Source organism: Salvelinus fontinalis, chromosome 34 (genome assembly GCF_029448725.1).
Source record: "Salvelinus fontinalis isolate EN_2023a chromosome 34, ASM2944872v1, whole genome shotgun sequence".
Taxonomy (NCBI): Eukaryota; Metazoa; Chordata; class Actinopteri; order Salmoniformes; family Salmonidae; genus Salvelinus; species Salvelinus fontinalis.
The window spans coordinates 17326138-17343585 of record NC_074698.1 but is presented as its reverse complement, the minus strand read 5'-3'; the positions used below and the strand labels follow the sequence as shown (position 1 = coordinate 17343585).

The 17448-nt window shown below is 46.1% G+C and overlaps 1 protein-coding gene across 4 annotated transcripts in view; it reads left to right on the top strand.

The window, feature by feature from the left end:
- Positions 1–17448, top strand: part of LOC129833348 (serine/threonine-protein kinase N1-like) — a 45754-nt gene that overhangs the window by 8183 nt on the left and 20123 nt on the right. Inside the window, exons 1-5 of one of the 4 annotated variants that reach the window (XM_055897880.1) lie at positions 10858–12036; positions 14172–14293; positions 14412–14593; positions 14745–14887; positions 15118–15238. In XM_055897880.1, the coding sequence (XP_055753855.1) occupies positions 11938–12036; positions 14172–14293; positions 14412–14593; positions 14745–14887; positions 15118–15238 (667 nt within the window). In that variant the 5' untranslated portion in view covers positions 10858–11937. Of the gene's footprint in view, positions 1–10857; positions 12037–14171; positions 14294–14411; positions 14594–14744; positions 14888–15117; positions 15239–17448 lie in introns of those variants that run through there. The other 3 variants (XM_055897877.1, XM_055897878.1, XM_055897879.1) reach the window with 3 other exon arrangements.

Below are 17448 nucleotides of genomic sequence, written 5' to 3'. Positions count from 1 at the left end.
TGACTGACTGACTGACTGGCCCAGCTGTGGTGCTGAAATCGCAAACGGATAGCTTTCGTCCTTCAGTAATCTTTTTCTGTAATACTTTATTTTAGTAAATACAAGGTAAACAAAATAGCTTTTTGACTTACCTTGGAAGTTTTCCATGGGTCAAGGGGCACTACCAACCTACAAAAATGCTTCCATTATTTGGGTACAGCCACCACAGGCTGTCACAGATCAACGCCAAATAATGTTGCTAAAGGACTTTGTTTGAATTTAGTTCATTTTGACATTCAATGCTTAAAGATGGAATCCGCAGTAGGGGGAAACAGCGCCCCCGGCTGCCCTACCACCGTTGTTATTGATTTGTGCAGCATGATAAAAATTGCAGTACATATTGTGCTCTTCTGGAAAAACAGTTTGCAGGAACGTCTTTATTGTTGTAATATCGCAAACGGAGGTGGCTGCTTCACCATTAAGGATTCCAGCTTTAAGTGGAAGCTATGCTGAGCAGCATTGTTTTGGTGTGCTCTTTGGCTGGGAGGGAGGCACCATTTTGAGGTGTGAAGGTGAGACATTCCCCAGTGCTGTGACCACTGAGACCTGTGAGGAAGTTAGTCTGTTCTAGGAAGATAAGAGCAAGGCCAGGTCATGCCCATGCAGTGACCTGATTGTGGTTACCTAGGGAAATGGTGATTAGGTAGCCTCCCAGTGAGGTCATGTGATAGCGTCTGCTCTGTGGGAATAGTGTAGGGTGTAAGAGGAGCACAGACGCAGTGCTTGATGGGTGCAGCGACAGCCCTGCCATCCCAACAGTAGACTGTCTGTTCTGTCTACCCAGGGGCCGTTAATGTGAGCCGAGGAAGAAAAACGTCTATTATCAGTCTCGGTCTAAAAGTAGAGAGAGAGACATGACCTGGTTGGCTGTAAAACAACAGAAGAGCACAAGACCAACTGTACCTCTCATAATTCTCTTAACTCAGACTTTCAGACTGGGTCAGGTAGAAATGGTGAGGATCAAACAGCAGTCCTTTTCACATGCCATGAAACATGGTGCTTAGAATAAGTCACTGCCTGGAGAGACAGAGAGAGAGAGGGGGGGGGAGTGAAAGTGGAGAGAGGGGAAATACATGACAGTTGGAGGGTACAGTAAATGACTGTTTGGTTGTGAGTTAGATTCCTAATTGAGCTGATGTTGCAACTTGTCATCTTGATAATTGCTGTGATTTTCCATCGGTGGTATGGCAGTTGTAACCACCCTCCAGCTCTCCTTCCTGCTGCTCCTGTGGTGTCTCAACCACACTATTGCTCTGATTAGATCGGTTTACTCCTTCACTTATTTTAGCTCCTCAATTGTACCCCACCTTGCATTAATCACGCTAGAGGAACTTAGGGTATTTTGAAGTGGTGTTCCTGTTCCCACTGTTGACTAGGCATCCGTCTTAGTGTACTGTGAGTAAGGAATGATGCACTTTGCTATACTTTACTATTTTATTGTTTTATAGAACACACAACAGTACTGTGCTCATTAGTCAGTTGGGAACATTAGTCAACAACATACAGCCACACATATTGGTGCTGTCTTTGCCTTCCTGTTTGCGGATGCTTGCCGTAATCGTCAGCAGAACTAAAGATGGATAATCATCAGCTTTATAGGACGCGCCCTTATCCCCTTTGCCATAATCATTTTTAATCTGCTCTCGGTGTCCATTAAAATCTGTTTCCAATTCATTCTTTTCTCAGAGCTTTCGGTGCATTGTGCAGCGTCTTTCCCTGACCCCTCTAGGTGAGGGAGCTGTAACATTAAGCTCCTATAAAGCATGTCAGTGAAACCCTTATCGGTGGAGTCAAGAGCCAGGCAGAGAGACAGGGAGATGAGGACAGAGGGCTGGATATGGAGAGAACCAATACTGTTGCTGTTCAGACCTTAGACCAACAGTGTTCAAAGAAGATTTGCCACAACACAAAAATCTAAGTAGATCTTAGCGCTGCATTGCTTCTCTCTCTCTCTCTCTCTCTCTCTCTCTCTCTCTCTCTCTCTCTCTCTCTCTCTCTCTCTCTAACAAACACACAAACATAGATTGAGTTATTTCCGTGGTATTCGGGCGCAGTCACAGGCAGACGCCCTGAGTGGGGCATTAGTCACGGCTGAGCTGTGGCAGATTTGAATCGGTCTGCTGGAAAATCACTCCCTTCACTGTTTTTTTCATGCACCACTGTCCTGAGGCTGTGTTTGTGGAGTGGAGCTCACAGTCTAACACAGCATGGTTCTCAGTCAGTCATTCAGACCTCTCTCTCTCTCTCTCTCTCGCTCTCTCTCTCGCTCTCTCTCTCTCTCTCTCTCTCTCTCTCTCTCTCTCTCTCTCTCTCCCTACCCCCCACTGGGCCTTAGTGAGTGGGAGGATGTAGCTATCGACCCTGGACAGGCTCGCTGCGGAAATCCCCACGCCAGACCATCTGAGTCAGAGCCAGAAGTCACACAGCTTGGAGCCCCAATTTCCCTGGAGTCAAAACACAGAGACATACACAGCCCCATGGGCCAGGAGTTTGTCTCTCGCTCTCTGTGTCTCTCGCTCTCTGTCTCTGTGTCTCTCACTCTCTGTCTCCGTGTCTCTCGCTCTCTGTCTCTGTGTCTCTTGCTCTCTGTCTCTCGCTCTCTGTCTCTGTGTCTCTCGCTCTCTGTCTCTGTGTCTCTCGCTCTCTGTCTCTGTCTCTGTGTCTCTCGCTCTCTGTCTCTGTGTCTCTCGCTCTCTGTCTCTGTCTCTGTGTCTCTCCCTCTCTGTCTCTGTGTCTCTCCCTCTCTGTCTCTGTGTCTCTCGCTCTCTGTCTCTGTGTCTCCCGCTCTCTGTCTCTGTGTCTCTCGCTCTCTGTCTCTGTGTCTCTCGCTCTCTGTCTCTGTGTCTCTCACTCTCTGTCTCTGTGTCTGTGTCTCTGTCTCTGTGTCTCTCGCTCTCTGTCTCTGTGTCTCTTGCTCTCTGTCTATGTCTGTGTCTCTCGCTCTCTGTCTCTGTGTCTCTCGCTCTCTGTCTCTGTGTCTCTCGCTCTCTGTCTCTGTGTCTCTCGCTCTCTGTCTCTGTCTCTGTGTCTCTCCCTCTCTGTCTCTGTGTCTCTCGCTCGCTGTCTCTGTGTCTCTCGGTCTCTGTGGCTCTCGCTCTCTGGCTCTCTGTCTCTGTGTCTCTCGCTCTCTGGCTCTGTGTCTCTCGCTCTCTGTCTCTGTCTCTGTGTCTTTCGCTCTCTGTCTCTGTGTCTCTGTCTCTGTCTCTGTGTCTCTCGCTCTCTGTCTATGTCTCTGTGTCTCTCGCTCTCTGTCTATGTCTCTGTGTCTCTTGCTCTCTGTCTCTGTGTCTCTCATTCTTTGTCTCTGTGTCTCTCGTTCTCTGTCTATGTCTCTGTGTCTCTCACCATGTTCTAAGCTGCTGACTAGATACGATCAAAGGAATGGCATCAGTTAACATGGCTGTGAATCTATCGTCCCATAAAGCACCTCAGTAATTCTCCCTCTGCTCTGTGTCATGACCATATTCAGGATGACTGTTGTAGGTCACCAACTTTGTTTGCAATGTGCTGCTTTATGCAGGTGGGTTCAGTAGAGCATTGATAACAAAGTAGTCTACTTTAATAAATGATTCCCTGGTAACGTCAGAATTCTCCATCCACTGCTCTACATGAGTGGGACACAGAGAGACACATTTGTACTTCCCTTTGGATGTTGTTTGGAAATGCAGTCTTCAACCCTCTGAGGCCTGAACAGAGAGACTGATTGTGGTGGTGCTCACAATGGACAGAGTCAGCAACACAAACACATTAGCATTTATTGAAGTCTCTTGAGAAGATGGACCCCTCCACAATGCTGCTTTTCATGGGGATAGACTCTTTCCCAGCTGTGAACCGGGCACTCCTGGCATACACACACACACATACACAGTCTTGTACAACTAAACTTGTGGGGACACAAAATTCAATCCCATTCAAAATCCTATTTTCCCTAACCCCTAACTCTAACTCTTACTCTAACCTTAACCGTAACCTTAACCCCAAAACCTAACCATAACTCTAAACCTAACCCTAGCTCTTAACCCTAACCCTAGCTCTTAACCCTAAACCTAATTGTAACCCTAACACTAAACCCCATAGAAATAGCATTTGACCTAGTGGGGACTAACAAAATGTCCCCAGTTGGTTAGCTTTTTGTTCGTTTACTATACTTGTGGGGACTTCTGGTCCCCATAAGTATAGTTAAACATGCCCACACGCACACACACATAATCTCCCGTCATACTTACAGGTTAAAGTTCACTATTGACTCAGAGTTTGGACATCCTCTATTATACAGTATTTTTTATACAAAGCACACAGAAAAAGTCCAAAACATACAAAGTTCAATATGCTTATTCGGAGGCTTAATTATACAATCTCACCTAAACCTTCCAATCAAATCAACTCAAATGTTATTAGTCACATGCGCCGAATACAACAGTGAAATAAGGTGAATGCACCAATTTGTAAGTCGCTCTGGATAAGAGCGTCTGCTAAATGACTTAAATGTAAATGTAATGTTTACTTACGAGTCCCTAACCAACAATGCAGTTAAAAAAATAAATACGGATAAGAAATAAAATAACAAGTAATTAAAGAGCAGCTGTAAAATAACAATAAGAATACAGGGGGGGTACCGGTACAGAGTCAATGTGCGGGGGCACCGGTTAGTTGAGGTAATATGTACATGTAGGTAGAGTTATTACAGTGACCATGCATAGATGTTAACAACAGAGAGTAGCAGAGGTGTAAAATAGGGGAGGAGGGGGGCAATGCAAATAGTCTGGATAGACATTTGATTAGATGTACAGGAGTCTTATGGCTTGGGGGTAGAAGCTGTTTAGAAGCCTCTTGGACCTACACTTGGCGCTCCGGTACCACTTGCCGTGCGGTAGCAAAGAGAACAGTCTATGACTAGGGTGGCTGGAGTCTTGGACAATTTCTTAGGGCAACTTTCCACTGGTATCTGGTATTGTAGGATTAGGAGGCCACTTTCATAAATACAGTGCGCGAGCATAGCCTTTCTGTACACTACAGTAATGACACCTCTCTAACTGTTTTGTACACTGTACTCCAACTCTGCCCCTGGGAGCGTGTTGTCACAATTAGGAGCATTGGTTCTCCACTCTCAGCCTCTCTACTCTCTACGTTTCCACTGACATGGACTTCCATGCTGTTTTATTCATAACTCTTCAGTTGGTGTGTATATTAATTATCTGAGTGGTAGCTCTCTCAATGTGATGTGTTTGTCTGCTGTGAACAGTGGTTAAGCAGCACATCAAGGGGAGGAGGGAGGAGGGGAGTGAGTGGTAATTGGAATTCACTGTTGCTCCCCACCAGGCCCTCTTAACCCAAATCCCAGCCACTGCTGCCTGCTGAATGGGGCTGTGTGGAGATGTGAGGAGAATTCAGACAACCTCACATATCTCTCCTGTTTCCCTGGAACCTTTCTCTCTCTCTCTCTCTCTCTCTCTCTCTCTCTCTCTCTCTCTCTCTCTCTCTCTCTCTCTCTCTCTCTCTCTCTCTCTCTCTCTCTCTCTCTCTCTCTCTCTCTCTCTCTCTCTCTCTCATTCTGTCTCTCTCTCTCTCATTCTGTCTCTCTCTCTCTCTCTCTCATTCTGTCTCTCTCTCTCTCATTCTGTCTCTCTCTCTCTCTCTCATATTCCCATTCTGTCACTGTCTGGGTCTCTAGATGACAGTGCAAAGGGAGAACACACTATTAGACATAATACCTCACTGATATAACTTTGGCAACAAAATCACTTGTGATTACACGACAAAGTGTAGTCATTAGGCCATGAAATTGATGGATAATAGTGATATTGAGAGAGTTCTGTACTGTTTTAAACACTCTTTCTCTCCTCACCTTTACTTTCTCGCTATCTCTTTCGCTTAGTTTTTTAGGAACTTGTGGTGATGTTCATGATTGCCGATGTTCTCTGCTGACCCCAGAGGTCACTGTTTCTCATCCTCTGACACTTATAGCACAACACCATGTTCATTCCCTTTCCTTCAGGGGCAATCACTATCAGTGCACCTGACCCTTGTGGCACACCTCTCTGTGCTTTTGGCACACCTTGATGTGTCATCTACAGGTCACTGTCTGTCACCTGTCTGAACATTCACTCCGAAACAGTGGCTTCACATTGCTTCTAGGTTAATCCATGACCCCAACTCCAAAACATGTCATCGTCATCATCCAGCTTGTTCCTGGAACTGCCAATCCCCCAGCAGTTCCCCCATCCCTCATTATTCTTCCCCCAAAATATCCCATCAGCGCATACATGACTGAGCTGGAAAGGACATTGTTATTAAATGATAATGACTTATACATTAGTGCCTCATAGCCTATCAATTAAGCAGCAGCACTATGCTTTCTCATTTCCCTGTCATTGTCATTATTGATATTTGCTTATGCATCACCAAGCATCACAGGTGTGAGGGAGGGAGTTGGGAGGGAAGTGGCGCAGATAGACAAGAGTGCTTCCCTTAAAGTCAATGAGATGGGCTTTATGTTTATTTATAGAGGCAGGCGAGGCAAACCGGCAGTCAGGCCATTAACTTCATCAAAGGGATGGCTTTCAGTCAATGGCTACATCGAGCTGAGAGGAGCTACTACACACTGGGGCCCAGCCACAGCATGGCAGATAGACTGACTGAGGGATGATGGGAGAGAGGAAGAGGGTGAGAGAGAACAGGGAGAGGGATGAGGGTGACTCCCATTTTCTTGTTTCTTTCTCTCTATGGCTGTCTTGTGTGTTGCATGTCACATACATACATACACACACACACACGCATACATACATACATACTTGACTTCTCTATAGGAAGTCATTCTATGGGACACTTTCACTTCCTCTGTGGTGATGGGCAACATTTGCCCTGTGTGTGTGTGTGTGTGTGTGTGTGTGTGTGTGTGTGTGTGTGTGTGTGTGTGTGTGTGTGTGTGTGTGTGTGTGTGTGTGTGTGTGTGTGTGTGCCTACCTGTATGTTTGTGTACATCTGTGTGTTTATGAGAGAGAAAGTGTTTTGACAGTGTGTGCCTGATCTGACATGGCTGTGAGCCATTCTGAGCGTGACCTAGGGTAGCCTCTGAGTCAGGGCTTCAGACTGACACAACCTCACTGAATCAGTCACTGACAGGAAGAGGCTGGAGGCAACATGGACGCTGCGGCTGTTCTGCTGGGTCACTCCTCTCACTGCTCTTTGTCTATAAACTTGACCTGTTTGTTATGGTTACTCAGCCTCTCTAGTAGGGCCGGGCGATATATAACATTTATTTTATTCATTCAAATGTATGTTTTTGCATGATATTCCAAATGCCTGTATCTCAAGAATGGAGTTTTTTTGTCTTTTTCGTTTTTATGAGTGTTTAAAGTCCGCTTGTTCTCATGTTGTGTTTTTGATCTTGTCTCCTTTGCGCCTTCTGTGCTGTGTGCACCTTCCCATTTACATGCATTGGGCTTATTTTGGACAGATTTTGCAGAGAGTGAAACCTCTCGCGTCGCCTCTTCCTCTCTGTTTACACACACCAAGCCCCTCCCCTGCCACTCACACCAACAAAGTTGAGAGATCACTTCTTCCTCTCTGACAAGTGGTTTCAACTCACTATTTGCATTTGAGGTTTGGTCCAACAGAGTTGGTCATATGGACACATTGAGACATTATTTTATTGTAATAGGGGATAAGTTAACCTTTAACGATACCATTTTTATGTCTCATCTATTCAAATTGCGCACAGAGCAGACACTTCTAACATTGATTCTGGAAAATTCATGCTCAGTTTGTCATTACCACGTACCGCTATCAGCATTTTAGCCAAATAATGTTATACTAGCTATCTAGTCTGTGTTTTATAAATGTGCAATAATCATAAAACACAATTATATAAGCAATTGGAAAAATATTGAGATATAATTTTTAGCCCATATCGCCCGGCCTTACTCCATAGGGTTGCACAAATTCCCATGAACTTTCAATAAATTCCCTGGTTTTCCAGAAATCCTGTTTGGAGGATTCTGGATTTCCTACTTATTCCCTCCTGATTCCAGAATCCTCTAACTGGGATTTCATGAAAACCAGGGAATTTATTGTAAGTTCCCATTTTGCAACCCTAATCCTCCCTCCCTCTCACTCTCATGATACAAAGCCTGTGACATAGTTCATTTCCACTTCCTGTTCCCTGTTCTGTGAAGTAGCTCTGCCTCTGTTTCTCTCCATGGGTGTTCTTCTCCATGTGGCCTGATGCTATTCATGAACAACATGCTTCTGTCGTAACATGATACATACAACGACTGCTGTGCATCAATGTTTCCCTGTTTAGGACAAAAGACAAGAATAGCTATTGATTCCTTTAGCTTTTGTTATTAGGTGTAATTAACTATGTATGACTGCTTTTTCAGTTACTGATTTGAAAGCTTTTTGTGGTTTCCTGGTTGTGATATCTTGGCCTTTGACCGTTTTCACTCAGCTGTGCTCTCTACATCCTCCTGTGCCTCTCACCTCTCCCCAAATGAACACACACACCGGTTGCATCACGGCCTGTTACGGGAAATGCTCCATCCATGACTGCAAGGCCCTTCAGCGGGTGGTGAAGATGGCCCAGTACAGTGCATTCGGGAAGTATTCAGAACCCTTGACATTTTACACATTTTGTTATGTTACAGCCTTATTCTAAAATGTATTAAATATTTTTTTTCCCCTCATTAATCATCTACACACATTACCCCATAATGACAAAGCAAAAGCAGGTTTTTAGAAATGTTTGCAAATGTATTACAAATAAAAAACGGAAAATATTACATTTACATAAGTATTCAGACCCTTTGCTCAGTACTTTGGCAGCGATTACAGCCTCGAGTCTTCTTGGGTATGACGCTACATGCTTGGCACACCTGTATTTGGGGAGTTTCTCCCATTCTTCTCTGCAGATTCTCTCAAGCTCTGTCAGGTTGGATGGGGAGCGTCGCTGTACAGTCAGGTCTCTCCAAAGATTGTTTGATTGGGTTCAAGTCAAGCTCTGGCTGGGCCACTCAAGGACATTCAGATACTCAAAGCCACTCCTGCGTTGTCTTGGCTGTGTCCTTGGGGTCGTTGTCTGGTTGGAAGGTGAACCTTCGCCTCAGTCTGAGGTCCTGAGCGCTCTGAAGCAGGTTTTCATCAAGGATCTCTCTGTACTTTGCTCCGTTCATCTTTCACTCGATCCTGACTAGTATCCCAGTCCCTGCCACTGAAAAACATCCCCACAGCATGATGCTGCCACCACCATGCTTCACCATAGGGATGGTGCCAGGTTTCCTCCAGACGTGTTGCTTGGCGTTCAGGCCAAAGAGTTCAATCTTGGTTTCATCAGACCAGAGAATCTTGTTTCTCCTGGTCTGTGTCACGCCCTGACCATAGAGAGCTTTTTATTCTCTATGTTGGCTAGGTCGGGGTGTGACTAGGGTGTGTCATCTAGGTATTATATTTCTATGTTGGCCTGGTATGGTTCCCAATCAGAGGCAGCTGTTTATCGTTGTCTCTGATTGGGGATCATATTTAGGCAGCCATTTCCCATTTGTGCTTTGTGGGATCTTGTTTTTGTGTAGTGCCTGTGAGCACTGCATTTTCTTCACGTTTCGTTTGTTCGTTTATTGTTTTGTTTTGCTTTGCTTTGAGTTTCACATAGTAATAAAAGATGTGGAACCAAGATCACTTTGGTCCAGTTATTATGACGAACGTGACAGAAGATCCCACCTTAGCATGACAAGTGCGAGGAACTGTCACAGAGCGCACCGGGCTGTGAATGCGCACTGGAGACACAGTGCGTATCACCGCAGAACATGGTGCCTGACCGGTCACACGCTCCCCACGGTGAGTACAGGGAGTTGGCTCTGGTTCAACCCCTGGCTCCGCCAACCACCCCGTGTGCCTCCCCCAATTTATTTTTTGAGGCTGCCTCTTGGGCTTCCGTCGTGGCCGCGACCCCCGGTGTCGTCGTTGTTGCTCCCTCGCTGCTTCCGCCTGCTTCCATGGCAGGCTTCTGTCTCCGGCCATATAATGTCTTCCCACGTCCAGGATGTCCTCCACTCCTGGCTTTCCTCCTGGGCATGCTGTTTGGTCCGTTGTTGGTGGGATCTTCTGTCACGATCGTCATAACTGGACCAAAGCGCAGCGTGATCTGAGTTTCACATAGTAAATAATGATGTGGAATCCTGATCACGCTGCGCTTTGGTCCAGTTATTATGACGATCGTGACAGTCTGAGAGTCTTTAGGTTCCTTTTGGCACCAGTGACTTCCGTCTGGCCACTCTACCATAAAGGCCTGATTGGTGGAGGGCTGCAGAGATAGTTGTCCTTCTGGTAGGTTCTCCCATCTCCACAGAGAAACACCTCCCTGACCAAGGCCCTTCTCCCCCAATTGTTCAGTTTAGCTGGGCTGCCAGCTCTAGGAAGATTCTTGGTGGTTCCAAACTTCTTTACATTTTAGAATGATGGAGGCCACTGTGTCCATGGGGACCTTCAATCCGGCAGAAATGTTTTGGTACCCTTCCCCAGATCTGTGCCTCGACACAATTCTGTCTTGGAGTTCTACGGACCAATCCTTTGACCTCATCATGTTGTAGAAACATCTCAAGTAGGATAAATGGAAACAGGATGCACCTGAGCTCAATTTCGAGTCTCATAGAGTCTCAAAGGGTCTGAATACTTATGTAAATAAGGTATAAAAAAAATCTAAAAACCTGTTTTCGTTTTGTCATTATGGGGTATTGTGTGTAGATTGATGAGGAAAAAAGAAATGTAATCCATTTTAGAATAAGGCTGTAACAAAATGTGGGAAAAGTCAAGGGGTCTGAAAACTTTCCGAATGCACTGTACATCACCATGCTCCCACCCATCCAGGATATCTACTCGAAACAGTGCCTGAGGAAAACCCGCAGCATCATCAAGGACCCCACACACCTCAGTCATGAGCTGTTCACTCCCTTACCGTGTGGCAGACGTACCGGAGCATGAGATCTGATACCAACAGGCTCAGAGACCATTTCTATCTACAAGCCATCAGACTGTTGAACACTTGAACTGGACCTGCTCTGATTCTTCGCACCTTAGAACACATGCACTGACTCTCTCTCTCTCTCACACACACACACACACACACACACACACACACACACACACACACACACACACACACACACACACACACACACACACATTCATTCTACACACACATCACAACTGCTTCTACCTTGTTATGATTGCCAAATACTGCACAATTTAAACACTTGCCCCCGAATCCCCCCTTCCCCAAAACACGTGTAAATATTGGACTCTAAATTGTACCTTCCTGTATTATACTTATACTAAAATGTTTATTCTATTCTACTGAGCCATTTACTTTTTGTTCTTATTGTTGTTGTTGTTGTATTGTCCAGAAGGAACCTGCAAGTAACAATTTCTTTGGACTGTGTATACCAGGTGAATCCTGTACATATGACTAATGAAACTTGAAACACACATAGCATCTGGCAGTGTGTTTGATGTGATCAGTGTCTATCACAGCAGCCTGTCGCTATGCTAAGAGCAGCCAACAGCAGGAAGCAAAGTGACATTGCTCACTCGCTTACAAAACCACACCACTCTCCTCTGTGTGTGTTTCTGTAGTGTTACTGTTAGTCTCTCGCTCTCTCTCTAGGCTAGAGAGCAGAACAGGAAGCAGTGGGGTGGGGCTGGGGCTGTGTCTCTCTCTCTTCCTACCTCTTCCTCGCTCACTCGCTTCGGATTGAGTCTCTTTTGATTCCTGGCGGGAAGGAAGCACATCCCGGATTTGAGGAGGCAGGAATAGCTCTCTGTACTTTGAGTGGTGGTTCTGGTGTGAGAGTGTGTAACGGGGCAGAGGGGAGAGGTTGGGCAACACAGAGAGAGCCAGGTTGGGCCATGGCCAGTGAGGGAGCTTTGGCGGACTGCCCAGGGGAGCACACAGCTGCAGACCACCCCACTCACACTGAACAGGACCAGGGGGACACCGAGTCTTCGGTAGGCACACTCTGTCTGGGCACCATACAACATGGCTGCCTTCCACACTACAGTGTGTTTGTGAGTTTCCTCTCCGCTTTCTGCTTCATGTTCACTTCCTTCTCAGTCCATGCCATTTCAGATGACTCATGTCGGGGCTGCTTTTAGTATTGTCGCATTGTTTTCAGCTCCATCTGAGTGGAGAACTGCCTCTTTAATTTCTCGGTATTGTTCCACTGGAGGGCATTGCTAAATGGCAATAAATGTATAGTAGTGAGTCACATGGTTAATGGTCCAGCCCTTTCCTCCTTCCTCTTATGCTGTTGTCTCTCAGCTATTCTTCTCTCCTCTGTACCACTGTTGCTCACGTCCTGCCTCGGTATTAGTGGCTGTTAATTTTAAGACGAGTGTGTGTGTCAAACTAGTGTGTTGTATGTGTCTCAGTTCTGCTCAACAAGTGGGTGTTCTTCCTGTCTTAGTCCTACCAAGGCTCTATTCCTCCCTCATCTTTCTCTCTCCTTGTTTGTTCTCTACCTCCATCTCTAGGTGTTGTTAGGACAGTAACACCATGCTCCAGCTAACTGGGCCATTTGACCCACAATTTGTGATCGCGTTGATACCAACAGTACTATTTCACCTGTATATCTAACGCTGTGTTCCTTCACAACAAATAGCCAAGCATTTCAGTGAGCCGTTTGACACAACATTAGGTCATCAGGTCCGCTGTGAGAAATATTCCCAGATACAATGACTACTCTGCACTGTTGTTGTGCAAGGTTTCCTGTTTAATAGCCTGTGTAAGTAGCCCTCAAAGGCCCAATAGCTTGGCTTGGCTGCAGCCTGCTGTATTGTATTGCAGATGGATTATGGTTCTAATGAGAGTCTGCCTGGTAGGAGCCGGGCTCTGCTCTGTTATGCCTGGCGTGGTGCTGAACAGGCCAATAGGGACGCTGCTGTAATCAGATCTGCAGGCTGGAGCCAGGCCCGGGTCTCTGAGTGGCCTACCACAGTCAGTCAGTCGTTATGAGAGGGGAGGGACTGGGACTGCCCTGTCTGTCTGTCTCCATGTTGTAGGATCTGGGCTCTGTTCAACTCTAATAATGAGCTGTCTCTGTTTGATTGTTGCTAATGTCTGCTGTTGGGGATTTACTGTGATAGTGTTGCATGCCGTTTTGTGTGTGTCTGTCTGTGTGTGTGTGTGTGTGTGTGTGTGTGTGTGTGTGTGTGTGTGTGTGTGTGTGTGTGTGTGTGTGTGTGCATGCCAAGTGTGTTTATATGCATGCAATGCCGTTACATGCATGTATGTCTGTATTTGTGCCTAATGTCTATCACACTTTCATGTCTGTTTGTGTGCTGTATCTGTTTCTGTGTGGCTGGCTGGCGTGCTGACAGCGTGTCTGTGTGTATCAGTGGCTCTGAGCAGGAACAATCCCTGATAGATTTTAGTCTCTATCAATGCTGCCCTAATCTGATCTGATCTGGTTACCATCAGGCAGGGACGTGAGCGCTCAGGCCTTGACTCATTTAACGTCTCAGTCTCACTCTGCTGCTCTTAGAGACTCAGTTCTCTGAGGGGAAGCGCTCACCTAAAAAAATGTAAGTCCCTGACTCCGTCTGTCCCTTTCTGTTGCTGTCTTGGCCTCTGTTATATCTACTCTAGCCATGGATCTACAGTACTTTTACTCTTTGCTGCGCTGCAGTCACACAGGATGAGCTGAAAGGTTGGGCTCTTTGGTTTGGGCACCTGCCTCTGGGACCCATTGGAAACGCATTAGCCTGCTCATTCTCTCTCTCTCTCTCTCTCTCTCGCTCTCGCTCTCGCTCTCGCTCTCGCTCTCTCGTACAGATAAATGCTCCTCTCTCACCTAATGTTTGCTGCCAGTTTAGTGCTGCTCAGTTAAACCTTCTAACCTACAGGGCTGTGTGGGAAACATCTGGTGTCAAAGGTGAACACAACCTAGTCCCCTGCACCTCCACTCCTCCAAAACACCTAATTAGGCCCTTTTCCCAGAGAGTGGTTTTGCATCGAATTGGAAATACGGCAGACCTTTGTTTATCGTGTCTCTGCTATCCATGCAATATCATCTTGGCACACTACATGTCGCAATGTATTTGACCGATGCTAATCTATTATCCATTCTCTCTCCCCCTGTCAGAGTGACCCAGGTGGGCTGTCACTGCTGGAGCAGCTGGGTCTGGACCAGAGCTCAGACTTCTCTGACTCCAGCATTCAGCAGCGGCTCGACGAAACGAGGGAACGCATCCGCCGGGAGATCAGGTTAGCATTACTATTTAATTACTCATTTACTATTCAATCATTTGTATGATGTATTGATTAACTACTCATTGTGTGATACTACAACTTATGAAAAGTCCCTGTGAATTGACTGGATCAGGAAGGAGCTGAAGATCAAGGAAGGAGCAGATAACCTGAGGAGAGCCACCACAGACAAGAAGAATGCCCAGCAGGTGGACAGCCAGCTTCGCAGCTCCAACCGCAGACTGGACAGCCTGCACTCAAAGTTACAGGAGCTGGACGCATACATTGTGGTCAAAGGAGGGGACGACAACAACACAGGTATCACTGACGGGGATGGAACTATGAAGCGAATGGAGTGTAGCCTTATACCATTGGATGGATTCGAACAAAAGTTGTAATGTAGAAACATGTTGGCCATTGTTAATGATTATAATAACTGTCAGTTAATACCATGACCTTTGACCCTCAGATGCCCCCAAGTCTCCCGGGGCGCGCAGCCGCTCGGCCAATCAGGACCGGATCACGGCTCTGGAGCGCCAGCTCAACATCGAGCTCAAGTGCAAACAGGGAGCAGAGAACATGATCCCCATTTATGCCAATGGAGTAACCAAGGTACTGGACCTGACTGGACCACCTAACCCCTCTAATATATACATCTACTGTAGCCTATGTACAATACAGCCAGCCCCTCCACAATCTCTCTTTCTCACTCTTCTGAGTTCATGTCTCTAGTCAGTTCTTCCCTCAGCCTGATTCTTCTCTGAGTAGTGACGGTTAGCAGGGGTGTGTATTTGTGAGCTGTCTGCTATTTTACTGTCCTCACTGTACGGTGTCGCTTATAGGACAAGAAGATGCATCAGACGGCCCAGCAGATGCTGCAGGACAGCAAGACCAAGATTGACATCATCCGCATGCAGATCCGCAAGGCCATGCAGGCCACTGAGCAGACTGAAGATATCCAGGGTAAATATCTGTCTGTCTGTCTGCCTGATTGCCTGCCTGCTTGTCTGTCCGTTTTCCTTTCTGACTGTCTGTCTCTTCATCCCTCTGTATGTCTGTCTGTAATCTGTACATCTATCGTTAAATGTTTTATGAAGTGTGGGTAACAGATCAATGCCCTCCTCAGAAGTGCAGAGTGGACATTATTATAACCTACTCCACTCCATACACCACACACACACACTCTCACACTCTCACACTCACACACACACACACACACACACACACACACACTCACACACTCACACACACTCACACACACTCACACACACACACACACCTGGGCTCACTTCCACACAGGTTAAGGCCTTATTGATGTTCCTGCATCCCCATGATATTGCCCAACAGCAAAAAGTAATGCTTCATTTACCCGAGGTTAGAGACAGAGGGAAAAGGGGAGAGAGAGAAAGATAAGGAAACAAATAGTAAGATATGGAAAGCGGGAGAGAGAACGAGAAAGAGAGTGAGAAGATGGGAAAAGCACAGGAAGTAAAGAGGCAGATTTAAGCCCATATCTTTATATGGATTGCTGTGTCTATTTCCGTCTCCCTACCTTCTTCGCTCTACCTTCCTCCCTCCTTTGGTTTAAGAATAGATCAGAGCTGCAGGGCATTTAGCCTCATAAGTCATGAACCATGCCTAACTTAGGACACACACAGACGCACACAAATACATCAACACCCCATCAAAACCTCACATTATCTTGATTTTCAGTACAAATGACTTTATCATATTATGAAAGAAAACTCTATACAGTGCATTCGGAAAGTATTCAGACCCCATGACTTTTTCCAAATGTTATGTTATAGCCTTATTCTAAAATTGATCTAAAAAAGTCTCTCATAAATCTACACAATACCCCATAATGACAAGAAAACAGGTACTTCGAAATTTTTGCAAATTTATTACAAATACAAAACAGAAATACCTTATTTACATAAGTATTCAGACCCTTTGCTATGAGACTCCAAATTGAGCTCAGGTGCATCCTGCTTCTACTGATCATCCTTGAGATGTTTCTACAACTTGATTGGAGTCCACTGTGGTAAATTCAATTGATTGGACATGATTTGGAAAGGCACACACCTGTCTATATATGGCCCACAGTTGACAGTGCATGTCAGAGCAGAAACCAAGCCATGAGGTCGAAGGAATTGTCCGTAGAGCTCCGAGACAGGATTGTGTCGAGGCACAGATCTGGGGAAGGGTACCAAAACATTTCTGCAGCATTGAAGGTCCCCAAGAACACAGTGGCCTCCATCATTCTAAAATGGAAGAAGTTTGGAACCACCAAGACTATTTCTAGAGTTGGCGCCCGGCCAAACTGAGCAATCAGGGGAGAAGGGCCTTTGTCAGGGACATGACCAAGATCCTGATGGTCACTCTGACAGAGCTCCAGAGTTTCAATTTGGAGATGGGAGAACCTTCTAGAAGGACAACCATCTCTGCAGCACTCCACCAATCAGGCCTCTATGGTAGAGTGGCCAGACGGAAGCCCCTCCTCAGTAAAAGGCACATGACAGAACCCTTGGAGTTTGCCAAAAGGCACCTAAAGGACTCTCAGACCATGAGAAACAAGATTCTCTAGTCTGATGAAACCAAGATTGAACATTTGGCCTGAATGCCAAGCGTCACATCTGGAGAAAACCTGGCACCATCCCTATGGGGAAGCATGGTGGTGGCAGCATCATACTGTGGGGATGTTTTTCAGCGGCAGGGACTGGGAGACTAGTCAGGATCAAGGGAAATATGAATGGAGCAAAGTACAGAGAGAGATCCTTGATTAAAACCTGCTTCAGAGCACACAGAAGCTCAGACTGGGGCGAAGGTTCACCTTCCAACAGGACAACAACCCTAAGCACACAGCAAAGACAACGCAAGAGTGGCTTCGGGACAAGTCTCTGAATGACTTTGAGTGGCCCAGCCAGAGCCCAGACTTGAACCCGATTTGAACATGTCTGGAGAGACCTGAAAATAGCTGTGCAGCGATGCTCCCCATCCAACCTGACAGAGCTTGAAAGGATCTGCAGAGAAGAATGGGAGAAACTTTCCAAATACAGTTGTGCCAAGCTTGTAGCATCATACCCAAGAAGACAAAAGGCTGTAATCACTGCCAAAGGTGCTTCAACAAAGTACTGAGTCTGAATACTTATGTAAATGTCATGTTTAATTAT